Source organism: Sphaeramia orbicularis, chromosome 4 (genome assembly GCF_902148855.1).
Source record: "Sphaeramia orbicularis chromosome 4, fSphaOr1.1, whole genome shotgun sequence".
NCBI classification, from domain to species: Eukaryota; Metazoa; Chordata; class Actinopteri; order Kurtiformes; family Apogonidae; genus Sphaeramia; species Sphaeramia orbicularis.
This window is the reverse complement of record NC_043960.1, coordinates 11,728,053-11,744,461: the sequence shown is the minus strand read 5'-3', so window position 1 is coordinate 11,744,461 and position 16,409 is coordinate 11,728,053. Positions and strand designations below refer to the sequence as shown.

Here is a 16,409-nt window from a genome sequence, read left to right as displayed (position 1 = left end):
TTTTTTACACATACACAGAGGTAAAAAACGGAAACAAATCAGATTAACCTGTATACATGTGTGAAGATACCCTAGTATAGGGGAGAAATCTAGGTGTGCTAATCCGATTTCTCATAATCAGATAGCTGCCGTTATCGGATAAAGCCTATCAGATTATCCTGTTTACATAATCACTTGAATAATCTGATATTTCCAGAAATCAGATAATGATCAGAGTATTAGCGTACATGTAAACAGTCTCACTGTGTTACTCTAGATCATTCAACTGAAGTCAGATTTTATTGTTGAAACTATTCAATTAAACTTGTAGATGTCAAAATTATGTTTAATTTAATGACATGATTATTTTTTACCTGTCTGTAATTGGGACCTGGCTTTTGTTTGTTCATGTCAACCACAAAACCAGCTATTAATAGAGTCCTATCTTGTGATGACTTGCAGTTTTTATGTGAGGAAATACAGCATCAACAAATAACAAGTGTTACCAGGCACAACAAACCCCACCCCTCACATGTATTTCACCCATTATAGGTAAATGGAAAGATTTTTTAAAAATCTTGTGAACTTTGACCTACCTTTCCCAAAATGTAACAACATCTGTTCTGGGTCACTGGCAATCTATCAACCCAATATGGTATGAATTGAACCAATAGTTTTGCTGCTAAAGTGCAAAAAAAACAAACAAGTAGTGCCAGGCACAACAAACCCCACCCCTTGCAAGTATTGTAGCTTATTTTGGCATTGATCCAGCTGATGTCATCATGTCAACGCATGCGCTAATATCAGCATATCAGTTGCCTTTATATATGTGCTAAGTTTGAAGTAAATTGAAACAAAATTGATGTTTTTATAGACATTTGAAATTTTACCCGTTATAAGTAAATGTCAGAAGAAAAAACATGTTAAAAAATTCATAAGAAATTTGAAGTTTGACCTACTTTTCCTAAAATATAGTCAGATCTATTCTGATTCACTGGCAGTCTATAAACCCAATTTAGCATGAATTCAACCAGTAGTTTTGCTGGTAGAGTGTTAACAAACAAACCGAACCAAAAACAATACCCCTTGCCTTGGGGAGGGGGGGGGGGGGGTGTTAACAATAAAATTCCTGCTCTAAGTTAAAGTTTGAATGGAAATATTAAATGCTTTTTTGTGTTTTGAATAGGATTTGTGTATGCATCAAATTCATGAATATATAATATATTCAAGGTCTCAAAGACATTGGCCATATGATTTATGCATTAAATGTTGAACTCTCTTTTATTGCACAACCTGATACCATTGTTTGTCTGCATGCATAGTTTTTAGGTCCAAGAACAAATTCATTATCGTGCAGACCTCAGCGTTTTACAGCAGTGACTAATGAGTGATATTTATCTTCTACTCCAGCCATACTTCATATAGAAACGTCTAAAACCTCAGCGTGTTATCTCCTAGATAAATCACAACTTTTTTGTGTTATTGTTGGGACCCAAACCAATCAAACCCAAATGGCCGTGGAGCTCTGGGTGATAAAGGTCATGAACCAGATTCAGAACTTCACCGCTGTGAGTATCTGCTATGGGCTTTGGGCTGTTGAGCCACTCTGAGAGGCTTCCCATAATCCCTCCGCTTCTCGCTTTATTTTCCTCCGAGGAAGGTTTCTCACTTCAGCCAGAGGTGACAGAGGAGGGATAAAAAAAAAAAAAAAAAATACAGAAGGGAGGGCAAAATAAGAGCCTGGGCGATATGCGATGTGGCTGGACTTTGAGTCTTTAAACGGCTGAAGTTCCTCCGTTGGGTCGTGATAGATGGTGAAAATGTACGTACCTCATTTTTCGTCTCTTTTTTTTATTATTTTATCGCTCTGATTTTTTAGTCTTGTTTTTCCTCCATTCTTCCTGCTATCTTCATCTCTCTCTCTCTCTGTGTTATTCAGCCCCTCTGGAGTTTTAGAGTTTGTTTAGAGAAACTCTAAACAAAGAACCAAGGGGGGGGGAAGCAGAATAACAGATTGAAGCAGGAAGATAAAAGGAAAAAGCACCCTAAGGAGATAATAAAAATATCTCACCTTACTCCCTCTTCCTCTCCCTCTGTGATAACACCCCACTTTTTGGCTATCTTCGTAATACTTTCATTTACGCTGCAAGAAATGTTCCTCATAAAAAGTGTTTTGAATGACTGAAGAGAATTCCTGAAAGAGTTCTAACGACGATGCAAAAAACACATTTTACCGTCACATGTCAGGAAGGTTATTTCTATTGTAATTTAACATACTTACGTACAATACAAGCTCTGACAATAGCAATAAAACCTAGCTTTTTGTACAGTATAACAATATTTCTCTGAATGCTTTGCCTTCTTTTTGACCTTGTCGACTATAGAAAAAGGGAAAGTGACATGTCATTTGATCTGGTCTCTCCTTTACAAAATTACTGTTTTCATCCTTTTCTGTCCATCAACCAGTTTGCTTGTCTTTCTTCTCCCTTATTATCAATACTGTCTCATAATTCTTTCATCATACATCAACTCCTCTCCCTCTATTTCTCCTTCCCTCTCTACCCTATCCACTTCTCTTCTTCCCATTTTGCTCTCTATGCATCTTCCCTTTCTGCTGGTGACAGTAGATAGTTTTTAATGAGCAGTGAGATGTGGAGCAGAGATCACAGTGAGACAGGACGACACAGCCTGTCATCCAATTCCCATCACTCATCCATTATTCACACGCTGATTTTTATCTCTGGAACGAGGACTTTTATTTTGAAGTGATATTCAATTTTTGTGTCCCCGAGTACCATAGAGCTGCATTTACTTTGACAAAAGACATCTGCGTCTCCAGAACTGCGAAGACATTTTCCGCACGTTGAACACTTTCAAGATGTTGAGGTTAACGCAAGTCCATGCACTGAGCGGATCAGTCGATGGAGGTCCACCCAGAAGACATCAATATCAACACAGCAGAGCATAAAAACAAACGCAAAATGCACACGAATAAGAGAAATCCTTGAGGCTTTTGTGAAAAAATAAAACCTCAGAAACTAAGATGAAACTTGATATTTAGGAAGTCTGTTTTGCAAATGAGGAATGTGAAGCATTTCAAGTATGTCAAAAATACAATGGTTTGTGCGTCAGCTGCAAATGTGACTATTTCCACATTGTCTCTGTCTTTTACACAGCGATGGAACAAGTATTCAGATGATATGTTTAACTAATTAAGACCCAAACATCCACCATCTACCAAAATCATTCACTGATATAAAATGTTTAATACCTGTTGATCCACTAATCCTATCAATCCGTGTAAATAATTGATGTAAAATACAGTTTGTCATCTTTTCATGGTCATCAGATATGACCCATTTGGACGTTCAGAGGCTACGTAGTTACCGTGGAAACGCTGTCGTCTTCTACAGCAATGATTCACCAGTAAAACCCATGGAATTGGATCAATGACAGTGGATGGAGACACTGGGTTTTTTGTTCATTTAATTATACAGGGTGACACAAAAAAACGGGAACTTTTTAACAATCCATTAAAACCAAGAGTGATGGAAGAAAAAATATTTTATTCATAGTAATTGAAACCTTAAAACGTGCCATTTAAGAAACAATGATGGAATTTTCATTTTTTTTAAATTACACGGTGACCCAAAAAAATGGGAATTTTTGAAGTGCGTATTGGCAGACATGAGCAAGTGGCAGCACTGCGAGACAGTGACCTTGAGCAAGTAAACACACCCATATTTTAGTAACCATTGGCGGCTGTGCGAGAATTGTTCGGTAACCGTGTGATCTCAAGATTCGGTAACGTTCCCTGGCCCCCTAGATCACCAGATTTGTCCGTTTGTGATTTTTTCTTGTGGGGCTATCTCAAGAGTAAAGTGTACACGACTCGACCAAGAACTCTGGATGAGTTAAAACAGAGAATTCAGGATGAAATTCACAGTATCCCAGCTGAGATGTTGCAGCGGTCAATGAGGAGTCTCAACAACAGATTTCAAGAATGCATTCGTACAGGAGGACGCCATCTACAGGAAGTAATTTTAAAAAAATGAAAATTCCATCATTGTTTCTTAAATGGCATGTTTTATGGTTTCAATTACTATGAATAAAATATTTTTCTTCCATCACTCTTGGTTTTATTGGATTGTTAAAAAGTTCCCGTTTTTTTTTTTTTGTGTCACCCTGTATATTTAGTTGAATAAGTCACTTTTTGTCAGTTTTCTCTCTTTCTGATTTAATAACCCTCAACTTTTATGAACATCGTAAATTAAACATAGGAAAATACCTGATTTTCTCTGAAACAATGCAAAATAAAGAGGATAATATAATAAATGTCACTGGATGGAGACACTGGGTTTATGTTCAGTTAGTGATAGATTTTGCTGAAAAACTAATTTTTTCTTCAGTTTTCTCTGTTTTGATATAATAATCCTCAACTTTACTCTGCACTTTTATGAACATCTACATGTTTAGTCAATAAAATTTTGGAAAATACCTGATTTTTACAGAAAAAAACACAAAATACAGAAGATAATATTACATTTTATGGTGATTAAGTGATATTTTGTTTTTTAAAATGGAATTATGCATTTTTAAACATTTCCCTGTGGTCTACATAAACTGTAAATGCTATGCTTGGGCCTGAATTCTTCATTAATTCAACTCCACAGGTCCATCTTCAACCCTTTTTTTGAGTGATGACACCAGAAAGGTCATTTTGAGCGCTGGCCCTTTAAATCCAAATGAGCCACTTCACGCCCCACCCCCTCCAGGTTGTTGGCTGTGCTTTCTGTCCCGTTCAGCCACTTGTGTTCATTAATACAACCAACAACTGAACGTTTTAGGTAATCGGCTCAAAGTTTGGACATATTTTCAGTTTTTACTACAACCGCTGCTGCTGACAAACAATTACAGGTATGTCGTTACTCGGAGAAATGTTCGTCGGAAGTCTTGACTTTATATCTATAAATGTCATGATGTAACTAGTTATAAAATGTAACAAATTAAGCAGGAATTAAAACAAGTTGTAGAAATCCACTTGATTTTTGCCAGAATGAATATAAAGATAGCTTTGCAGCACCTGGAGGGTTCAAATTCATACTTTATGAACTATTAGGGTCCAAATACACAAATAAAAATACCAAAGACTAATAAAAGTGGGTTCAGCAAAATATGACCCTTTTAAAGGGTGGTTAAATATAGAGAAAAATTCATTTGGGAACTGCAATAAATGTCACACTGGGTCCTTATGGGTTAAGTGAAAATATTAATACCACTCTAATACTCCACTATAAATCAAAGTCCTGCATACTTGTAAACATATTAAAGTATTATCAGCAAAATGTACTTTAAGGTTGAGCTCATTTTAATTGCTCTACAGTATATGTTCTTTAGTAGTTTAATCTTCATCAGTGCATCATATTCTATAAAATTATCATGTATTCATTGGTTGTCGTCCTATGAGAACCATTTATTTCCTTTAAGAAGTCGACTTTCATGAGCTGTGAAGAACAGGCCTGTTATCAGGTCTGTGATGATGCATTTTCCAGTAATTCACAAGGCTTTGAAAGAGTTTATTCAGCTTAAGAAGGAAGAGATGTTTCTCAACCCATAACGGAACATTTAATCCCTCAGTTCATCACAAATACTGAAAATCAGCACATTTGGAGATATGAGGTAAAATCACTTATGGTTAAAAAAGATTGTAACAAACTGATTAAAGTTGTCAAACATGTTATGGAGTGAAATAGAATATTTGTGTAAGTATTAAAAAGAATCTAAAATGGCAGATGTTTCACATTTGTTGACTTCTATTTTATACGAAATGCTTCCAAAGTTTTCCAAAGTCAGAAATCTGTAATTTATTCATGCTAATGCTCTGTTGGTTTCTGTAAATGGTGTCATATGCTTTTGTTTTGTTAAATGTTAACCCATAAAGACCCAGTGCTACTTTTATGGCAGTCCCCACATGATTTTTTTCCTCTATATTTAACCTTATGTGATTTATCACCATTTATTATAATGTTATCCCCTGTATTTTGCGTTTTTTCAGTGAAAATCAGGTATTTTTTTTTATATTTAATTTACCAATCATGTAGATGTTCATAACGGCTCAGATTAAAGTTGGAGGTTATTATAACAGAAACACAGAAAACTGAAGAAAAACTGACTTTCAGATAAGATATCATTAACTGAACCTGAACCCAGTGTGTCCATCCTGTCATTGATCCAACTCTATGGGTTTTAATTCAATTCAATTCTATTTATAGAGCCTGATATCACAACAAAGTCACCTCACAGGGCTTTACAGAAATTGTTGAATTGATAAAAAAAACACAAACTACACAAACAGTCAAGTAATCAGTTTGTAAACAGTCAGTGAAGCACACAGCAATATCAGCAATATAAGTCCCTAAACTTTTAGCGAAATGCTCTGATTAATTCATTTCTACATTTAGGGCTTTTATTGTTAACAGTAGATCTTCAGTGTGTGGCAATCGATATCTTTTGTTGACATTTTGATTGCAAGACACCTCGTCAACTCATACTGCTTAATTTGTTACATCTATAACTAGTTACGTCACAACATTTGCACGTATAAGGTCCAGACTTCCGACGAACATTTCTCCGAGTACGACATCATTGTTTATCAGCAGCAGCGGTTGGAGTAAAAACTGAAAATATGTCCAAACTTCGAGCCAGTGACCTAAAATGTTCAATTGTTGGTTGAACGGGACAGAGCAGCACAGCCAACAACCTGGAGGGGGTGGGGCATGAAGTGGCTCATTTGCATTTAAAGGGCCAGCGCTCAAAACGATATTTCTGGTGTCATTACTCAGACATAGGGTTTAAGATGGACCTGTGGAGTTAAACTGATGAAGAATTCAGACCCAAGCATACCATTTACAGTTTATGTAGACCACAGGGAAATGTTTTAAAATGCATAATTCCATTTTAAAAAGCAAAATATCACTCCTTTAACCCTGTAAAGCCTAAACCATTAAATCATTGGCAGAAAATTCCAGTTTTTTGAAATTGGAGCCTTTATTGGTCCTTCTGAACAACCAAAAAAAAAAAAAAAAGTTCCAAAGATCAGTTTCCATGTGTGAGTTTCAATTTTGTGTCATATTTGATTCATCGGGTGTCAGTGCTATAATGTTCTTATTTTTGAACAAACAAAAACATAATATAACACAAACATGTCTAACAAATCGGTAATTCCTTTTCAAAATTGGCAAAGTTCTGCCTCCTTCCTCATTAATGACAGTCTTGTAGTGTCACTGGAAAGGCCTCTAGTGAACAAATTCCTCCCCCCTGGTGGATTATCCGTGTATTGCATGTATCTAATTGTATACATCAGGTTTTTCAAGAAAAAAATATCATACTGATCATGTAGAGGGCTTCAAAACTCATGTATCAAATATGATATGTTTGGTGTTACAGGATTAAAGAATAAAAACATTAGTTGGTAATGTATCATTTGTTTAATATTAGTGTTTATAGGCCTCAAAAAGTCAGGGTTTCATCAAATTTTTAAAAATCTCCTCATGAGAAAATGTTATGTATGAACAAACAGTTATAAAATGATCTGATCTTATATATTCTGTAACTCAATGTTTCTAATGCAGCGTCGTTTGAACTCATGGATGTCAGCTGTTAACAGGGCACGCATAGAGATTTAGACAATGTTTTAGCGGATAAGACAAATGAATCTGTTGGCCAGGATGAAACCTGTGAACTCCACGTTTCCGAACAATCTTTTTATCTCCGAGGGCCGCTGACCTCTTTTGTTTAAAGCGTGAGATGACAGCTGAAGCGTAGCGTACAAAGCCAAGTATCCCAACAATAAGAATGGCACTGTCCCTTTTATCTTGTTTGCCACTGCTGATACCAAACCCCTTTCTCACCCCTGAGAGCCGTTATTGAGGGAATTCAATTTTTGTTGTTCGTTGGTCTGCAAAAAAATATGAGGAGCTGCGCCCTTAAGCGAAGCCCTTGACCTCAGTCTGCTCTGGTGGAGCTGCTCAGAGGCCGTCAGAATGAGACTGAGGTGGCAAAGGTCAGATCCCTGGACTCAGAATGTGTTTATGTGTTTAACAAACCATGTCCCTCTGGAAAGAACAGTATGTTGTTTTTCTTTTTTTGGATAGAAGATGTTTAATAATGAAAAGTAGGGAGATGAACTCAAAGTGAACCTCACAGCTTAACATTTACATATCATTAATTTGCAGGAAAATTGCTTAGTAACTAGAATTTAAAATGTATATTTACAAAAACACTTATTTAGAGGCACTTTTTTTTTTTTTTTTTTTTTGCAGCAAATATGGGGTAAGTTGTGTGATGCAACAGAAGGAAGCCAGTCAGGCTGATGCAGATAAAAATATAAGAAAATAACAGTGAGTCGGAAAACATAAAATGACAGATCTCAGGCTTTTTGTTTCGAGCGTGGAACATCAAAAGGACCCAGCGAGGATAAGCAAAAATAATCATAACAAGGCAAAAAAATGTGTTATGACATGAAGAAAGGAACAGAGCTGAGTAGGTTTAGCTGCTAACACTGTTTTCACTGTTAACTGACACATTTCAATCCTGTATTACACAGAATAGAAACCAGGAGCCACTGACACTCACCTCAACAGACAGTAATATGTAACCCCCACTGTAAATCCAGACTGTGTTAAAATACTTCAGGAGGTTAGACAGAGAGGGGAGGGAGGGGGTCTGCTAATGATTCGCAACGGTCTAAAACCAACCGAAGCCCGGTGTGTTGATCTGAACTGTTCTGGCTCTCAGCCCCACTGTCAAATGTTAGAAAAGTCAAAAACTCCTCTGGATGGCATAACTTCAACTGTGTGCTGACAGTAGCCCCCATATTCACATTCAATATGGATTAAAAATTGACTTTTTGCGCTTTTTATTTTACCTCCACCAAGTATAACGGTGGAGGTTATGTTTTCATCGGGGTTTGTCTGTTAGCTCGATAAGTCAAAAAGTTATGGACGGATTTTCATAAAATTTTCAGGAAATGTTGATACTGGCACAAGGAACACATGATCCCAAGATTAAATTTTGGTGGTGATCGGGGGGGACTGATCTGCCTTGGCGAAGGTCTGTGCTCAGAGTGCTTTTCTAGTTTATGAATGTGTTGTAACTTAAGATGTATAATCAGAATCAGAGTACTTTATTAATCTCATACACACACATATTAAAACACCCTATTACACACAATTAGAACGGCAATTCATACAATTTTTACTAGACAATATATTATCAATATGATAATTAAAGAAATATACATATAGGGTGGGGAAGCAAAATTTACAATATTTTGAGGCAGGGATTGAAAGACGGTGTATGACCAATTAGTTTATTGAAAGTCATGAGAATTTATTTGCCACAAGAAAATTTACATAATAGAAAATGTTTTTATTCTATGTGTCCTCCTTCTTTCTCAATAACTGCCTTCACACGCTTCCTGAAACTTGCGCAGGTGTTCCTCAAATATTTGGGTGACAACTTCTTTAATACTTCTTCAACTTCTTTCACTTCTTTTCTTCTTTAATAGTATCTTCCAGACTTTCTCGTAATAGTTTTGCTCATAGTCATTCTCTTCTTTACATTATAAACAGTCTTTATGGACACTCCAACTATTTTTGAAATCTCCTTTGGTGTGACGAGTGCATTCAGCAAATCACACACTCTTTGACGTTTGCTTTCCTGATTACTCATATGGGCAAAAGTTTCTGAAAAGGTATGGATAATAGTGTTAGGTATGATTATGACATCAATATATGTTTGGTTTCAAAACAATTGACGTAGTGCCTGCTGAGAAAAAACAACTAAATGTTCATTGTAAATTTTGCTTCCCCACCCTGTATAATAAACTAGAAAAGGACTCGGAGAGCACAGACCTCCACCAGAGCAGATCAGTCCCCCTCCCCCCTGATCACCACCAAAATGTAATCATTTATTCCTTGTGCCAGTATCAACATTTCCTGAAAATTTCATCAAAATCCATCCATGACGTTTTGAGTTATCTTGCTAACAAACAAACAAAGAGACAAACCCCGATGAAAACATAACCTCTGCTGTTCCTTGGCGGAGGTAATAAATGTGCAAAAATTGTTACGTTATTAAAATTAAGGGGTTATACTGTTATACTTAAAATTTATACAGATATTTATATTTTATTTGTCCCAAAAACAAAAGGAACCTATAAATTGCACTTTAAACTCATCCGAATCCATTGTTGAGACATTTTACATCACAAAGGCCCATTTTCTGTGTAATAAATTACAAGCCCTAAATGTATTAAAACCCCTTTTCCCAACAATAGCCTTGTTTTTCTCTGCTAAATCACTCGCTGTTTTCTTATTACTTGGTTGTAATGTGGCTTTCAGACAGAATGCTTTCATTTCCAGCCTTGTTATGTGCTGTCGTCTTCCAGGTGAATTTGGTGAAGTGTACAAAGGACGACTGAAGCCTGTGGGCAAAAAAGAAATTCCTGTGGCCATTAAGACGCTGAAGGTGGGCTACTCTGAGAGGCAGAGGAGGGACTTCCTGTCGGAGGCATCCATCATGGGCCAGTTTGACCAGCCTAACATCATCAGGTTGGAGGGCGTGGTCACCAAGAGCAGACCCACCATGATCATCACAGAGTTTATGGAAAACGGTGCACTGGATTCTTTTCTCAGGGTAAATAACACCATTACATTGAACTAAAGCATGTACATATGCACTTCATGTATCATACACTTAACATACAATAGAAACACCTGGTACATGGAAGCATAAAGTCAAAAATATATAATATATAATCATTTATATCAATAATCATTTTCAGTTGCAAATAACCTTTGAGCTTTGAATGTTGCAACCAAATAATTTATACTTTTAATTTTATCCCTTTAATTTCCCTTATTACCTGAGATGAGAATGTGCGTGGTCGGAATCAGATTAAGTCATTTAGGGTGACACTGTAATATGCCTTCTCATAAGGCGGTGCAGATTAAAGTTGTTGATGAGAGTAACATCCAGGATTTTATTGTATTGCAAGAGGCCAGTATTGCATTTAACTAAAGAAGCTACTGCTCAGATTTAAGTGCATAGATAGTTCATAAAATATACATGTCGTTGTTTATCAGTCTATCAGCCTCAGAAATTACAGCCTTTATAACAAACCTGGAATTCCCAATTACAGTTAACTACCTTACATTCGGTTTCTACTTAATTATATTTTGTTAGTTAATGTAATGTAACAGAACCACATACTTGATTTATATCTGCTGGTTAAAAGTTGATGACAGTATTATTAAGCTGTTTATGGTCAAGTGTAGGTACTGATGATGTGGTAAGGTTGTGATCAAATACCATGGTTTGGTTTAATAGAGTAAAGGTTTACACTAGTCGCTTTTCCATTGACTCTCAAATTGCGTGAATATAACTTGTGCATAAAAATTTGCCAAATGGAAAAACGACAATTTCACTCAAACTCTTGTTTTTCAATTAAAAGTTTTGGCGCTGGTAAGAGGTGGTTTTTCAGGTGTAGCGCAAATGGTGTATCATGCAAAACTGCAATGATCAGACCTTTTTCCGCAAGTCAAGTCATATGACTAAAAAATACAGGATGTTGATGGATGTTACAACAAGCGAAGAAGAAGAGTTTTACAAGAAACATGGTGCAGTATGTGTGGACACACCAGGAAACGAAACATTTTTTAATTTAGGGGTAATATAATAATAATGAATATATCTGTAAATCAACATGATATTTACATTCGTCGCCATGTTTATGGTATGACTTCTCGTGTCATCTCGCGATAATAAATAAACAAATCATCACATTTGTGATTTAATAGAAAAAACGACTCTACACACGTCTGTTTTTTTCAACATTTAGTAAATATCGGTTAAGTTTTATGCAGATGTCCAATGGAAAAGCGACTACTTAAACCATTTTTCTACTTAAAAATGACTCATATCCTGTTTATCAGTAATCAAACCAAAGCACAATGTCTGCTAACTAAAACACTTTTATTGTTTATAACTTGCACATAAAAATTTCCCTAATGGAAAAACGACAATTGCAGCAAAACTCTCATTTTTCGATGACATTTTTTTTTGCTGGCAATAGGTGGTTTTTCGGGCGTAGCTCAAATAGTACATCACTCAAAACTGCAATGGAAAGACTTTTTTTCTGCAAGTAGAGTCACATAAATAAAAAATACAAGATATTGATAGATGTTACAGCAAGCAAAGACGAAGAGTTTTAAAAGGAACATGGTGCGGTATGTGTGGACACACCAGGAAACCGAATCATGTTTTAATTTAGTACGGGATAGAGGGGTAATATATTATAATTATGCATATATCTGTAAATCAACACAATATTTACATTTGTCGCCATGTTTATGAAATGACTTCTCATGTCATCTCACAATAATAAACAAATCATCACATTTGTGATTTAATGGAAAAAAACGACTTTACACACTTTTGTTTTTTCAACATTTTGTAAATATCAATAACGTTTTGTGCAGATGTCCACTGGAAAAGCAACTACTTCAACCATTTTTCAGTACATTCCTGTAAACTTTACAGGAATGTACTGAAAAATGACTCATATCCTGTTTATCAGTAATTAAACCAAAGCCCAATGTCTGCTAACGAAAACACTTTTATTGCACTTCATATATTTTCGGAATCAAACTGTGCTTTTTACTTATATGTAATTTCAGGGAGAGGGATGAGGTTCAGGCCAACAGATGGAGAGGATTGGAAGCTTTTAGAGAAACAGACACAAACCTCCTGTCCGTCCCTTCCCTTTTCTCTTTCCCTTCCTGTGCTCCTTCCTCCTCATCTTCCTCATCCTTCTCATCCTGTCAGTCTGTCAGTCTGTCCGTCTCTTTGATCCCGCCCTCCTTTCTAGGCGCCTCTAAAAACAGAACGAAAAACTCTTTGATGTTCGGTTCTCACAGCGTGACCCCTTTTGACTCAGAAATCATCCGCTGACTCATACGCACACACACAAACACAATGATCGATCTCGCTGGTGTTGCTGTCCTAGTGTGACCATCTTGCAGGCACAAGACCCAGAGGATCAATGCCTGTGTGTGTGTGTATGTGTGTGTGTTTGTATTTACCTAGAAGGAGGTTTCGCCTGCAGAGGATTAGGTTAGACGAGCATCAAAGGGACGGTTTGATGCACAAAGTGAATTAAAAGACACACTCTGTAGACTGCAACTATGTCAGCAGGGATGTCAGTGATGTTCGGAACAAACGGAGACAGTCTGGCCCAAAGGTGAAAGAGTAACGCAGCATAAACACGAGAAGGTTTCTGGCGTCATCAACATATCTGATAACCACAAACGTCTGGGTCCTAAAATATGTTTTTCTATTGATTATGTTCAACTCAATAAGTTTTAATAGAATAGATGGAAAGGAGGCATTTGACTCTCAACTTACAGCAATAGTGCAAGAATATAGTCTCCACATATGGATACTTTAAATGGCAGCTTATTTTTAATAGTATTACTGATATTTTCCTTATTCTCTAATGTTTATAGGGAAGGTTTTAAATCCATATTGCTTTAAAACATTGCAGCTTAGTTTCAGTATCCTCCAGAAAATCTGTAGTAATCATAAAAGCAAAATTAAGATCATTACATTTAAGAGACTTAATCCTAATGCTTTAGTTGTGGTGGGGATTATTAAATTACTCCAGAACATCAACACTGACTGATTTTTAACACCGTGTGTGGTTCTATAGGGGGTCAAAACACAGTATTCGAAGTCTCTCTGACAGGACATTTTAGAGACAATTTGACAGATTAGTGTTGCTAAATGACCCACATTTTTACTTTTAAATTCATTTTTGCTTTTGTTGGACCATAATGGATTATCCAAAACAAGGAGCTGCTTTATATTGAAATAAATGTCGGAATGGTAATCAATTAAAGTTAGCTGTCTGACGGGACATTACTATGTATTGACTGGAGGGTATTAGGTATAGGATAATATATTACAACAAATAGCTGTTCATTTCCATTTCGAATATTAAAGCGTGTGATAGATTTGGACGTGCAAACTCATTTTTGTCTTTGCTGGACTCTGTGATTATCCACCAGACTATAGTTTTGTTGGTTCAGCATGACGTTCTCATTTATTCTAAACTATGTAAACAGCATCATGGCAATGCAAATGTTTATTGTGTATTTGTAACATAAAACACAGACTGCAGTCGCTACACAAATATTTCCTTTTTTGTGTGTATGTGTATGTATTAGAAGTCCAGCCAGTTATGTGTAATACTGGCATTTGTTTTATCTGCTCTGCTTTTTTTTTTTTTTCAAAATAACCAAGGTGAAAAAGCCTGATATTGGAAAATGAAAATAATCCTTTCACGGTTCATGGTTTTGCAGCAGAATGATGGGCAGTTCCCAGTGATCCAGCTGGTTGGTATGCTGAGGGGCATCGCATCTGGAATGAGGTACACACACACACAAGCACATGGACATAAAAATCCATTTCATCACAATGATGATGATGGAGAAACTTTTTCAGGTCTTCCAATAAATGTTTTATGAAAGTATATATCTGTGTAACATCAATCCCACCCTACTGACATTTCCTGGAGTGGGGCCAAATACTCTGATACATCAGAAGCTGGAGATGCGCTGTCTTCCAAAAATGTTCATCATTCTAACACACAGGGGAAACACAAACTCTAAAATATAGTGTGTAGTAATCAAAGGTATTATTCAAGTTAACTGCATCCCAGATCACACATGCGGATCAGGATCTGTGTGTGTTTTATTGTAGATAAGATGACATACTGTACATGAACACCAACATTAAATCCAATTCTGTTTTATCGATAGCTGGTAGTGATAACACACACTTATACCAACACACACACACACACACACTAAATCCCTTCTCCTTTCTATAGAAGCTAAGCCACCTGGTTATAGATAACACACCCATTCACACAGTAAATCCTCTTGACGTCGCAGGTATCTGGCAGAGATGAGCTACGTCCACCGGGACTTGGCTGCTCGGAACATCTTGGTTAATAGTAACTTGGTGTGTAAGGTGTCTGACTTCGGCTTATCGCGTTATCTGGAGGAAGACACGTCTGACCCCACCTACACCAGCTCACTGGTAAGAACACACACACACACAGACACACACACACAGCTGCAAACACAACACACAAATCCAAATAATGAAGAGGACACACACTACAGTAATGTATGAATTTATAATGAGAGGACACAACGCTACGGCGGCGCTGCATTCACATCATGTCCTAAAGATGACAGGCTGCACATTTGTTGCCATGGTAATTTTAATAATGAGGAAGGCTGGGTCGTTCCATAAAGATTCATAATAAAACATTAAAGCAAAAACGCACAACGGCATGAGCAGTGATGTTCCTCTTAGAGCCTTAAAATATGGGAACAAGTGTTTTTTGGGGAGTTTTTAGCTACTTGAATCAGGATTTGAAGGATTAGGTTGTGGTGTTCTTTACAGGTTCTAAAGCCCATTGAAGCTGATTTGTGATTTGTAATATTGGGCTGTAGACACTCTTGTTATTCTTAGGCTCAACTCTGTGTGAATCTGAATCTTGCTATAGTTGTAACAGCCTTGTATACAACAGTTCTTACATGCAATCAGGGTGCGATTTGTCAAAAAAACAAAGAGGGGGGGAGTTTTGTTTTGTTTTTTTTTTAAATCATGAAAAAACAAGCAATCAACAGGAGTAATTCTTTTTTTAAGTTAACGGTAGGCTCTATAACATGTCGAACAGTTGAACATTCATCTTTAATGCAAGCTAAAAATACATGAAACATTTAATTTTCTGCAACGGCCACACCTGCAATGTGGGAGATGGCCTCATTAAGTTTCAGAACCATGGATAAGAGTCGATAATACGAATATGGCGGAGGACTAAAAGACTAGATAGATAGATAGATAGATAGATAGATAGATAGATAGATAGATAGATAGATAGATAGATTGTTTATTGTTTATTCTGGTATGTACTGTGAGATACCCATCTGTGGATATTATCATACATAAATCAAAAAGATAAAGTAAATTTGCACTTAAATTAATTAGGTAACCTGATCGCTATTTCATAACTGTAGCCTAAATTATCATTACTATTAGATTGTGACTATTATCTTTCACCGATTGTTGTTTATGTTCTATATGACAAAATGATAAATAACTAATAAAAACTAAGTGTCAACAAAAACAGCACATTTGCACATGCTCATGTCCTTAGGTGAAGTTAGTCCCTGAGTCTGTCATAAAAGATGAATATATAGCATTAGCTCTGTTAGCTTGTGCTGTTTTATAGATAGATAGATAGATAGATAGATAGATAGATAGATAACAACCAACATCGGAGACGCAAGGTA

The 16,409-nt window shown here is 36.4% G+C and overlaps 1 protein-coding gene across 1 annotated transcript in view; it reads left to right on the top strand.

Moving 5' to 3' along the window:
• LOC115417723 (ephrin type-B receptor 1-like) overlaps positions 1-16,409 on the top strand; it is a 205,403-nt gene that overhangs the window by 163,086 nt on the left and 25,908 nt on the right. Inside the window, exons 14-16 of the mRNA XM_030131765.1 lie at positions 10,430-10,677; positions 14,403-14,470; positions 14,997-15,144. Of these exons, the coding sequence (XP_029987625.1) occupies positions 10,430-10,677; positions 14,403-14,470; positions 14,997-15,144 (464 nt within the window). The remainder of the gene's footprint in view (positions 1-10,429; positions 10,678-14,402; positions 14,471-14,996; positions 15,145-16,409) is intronic.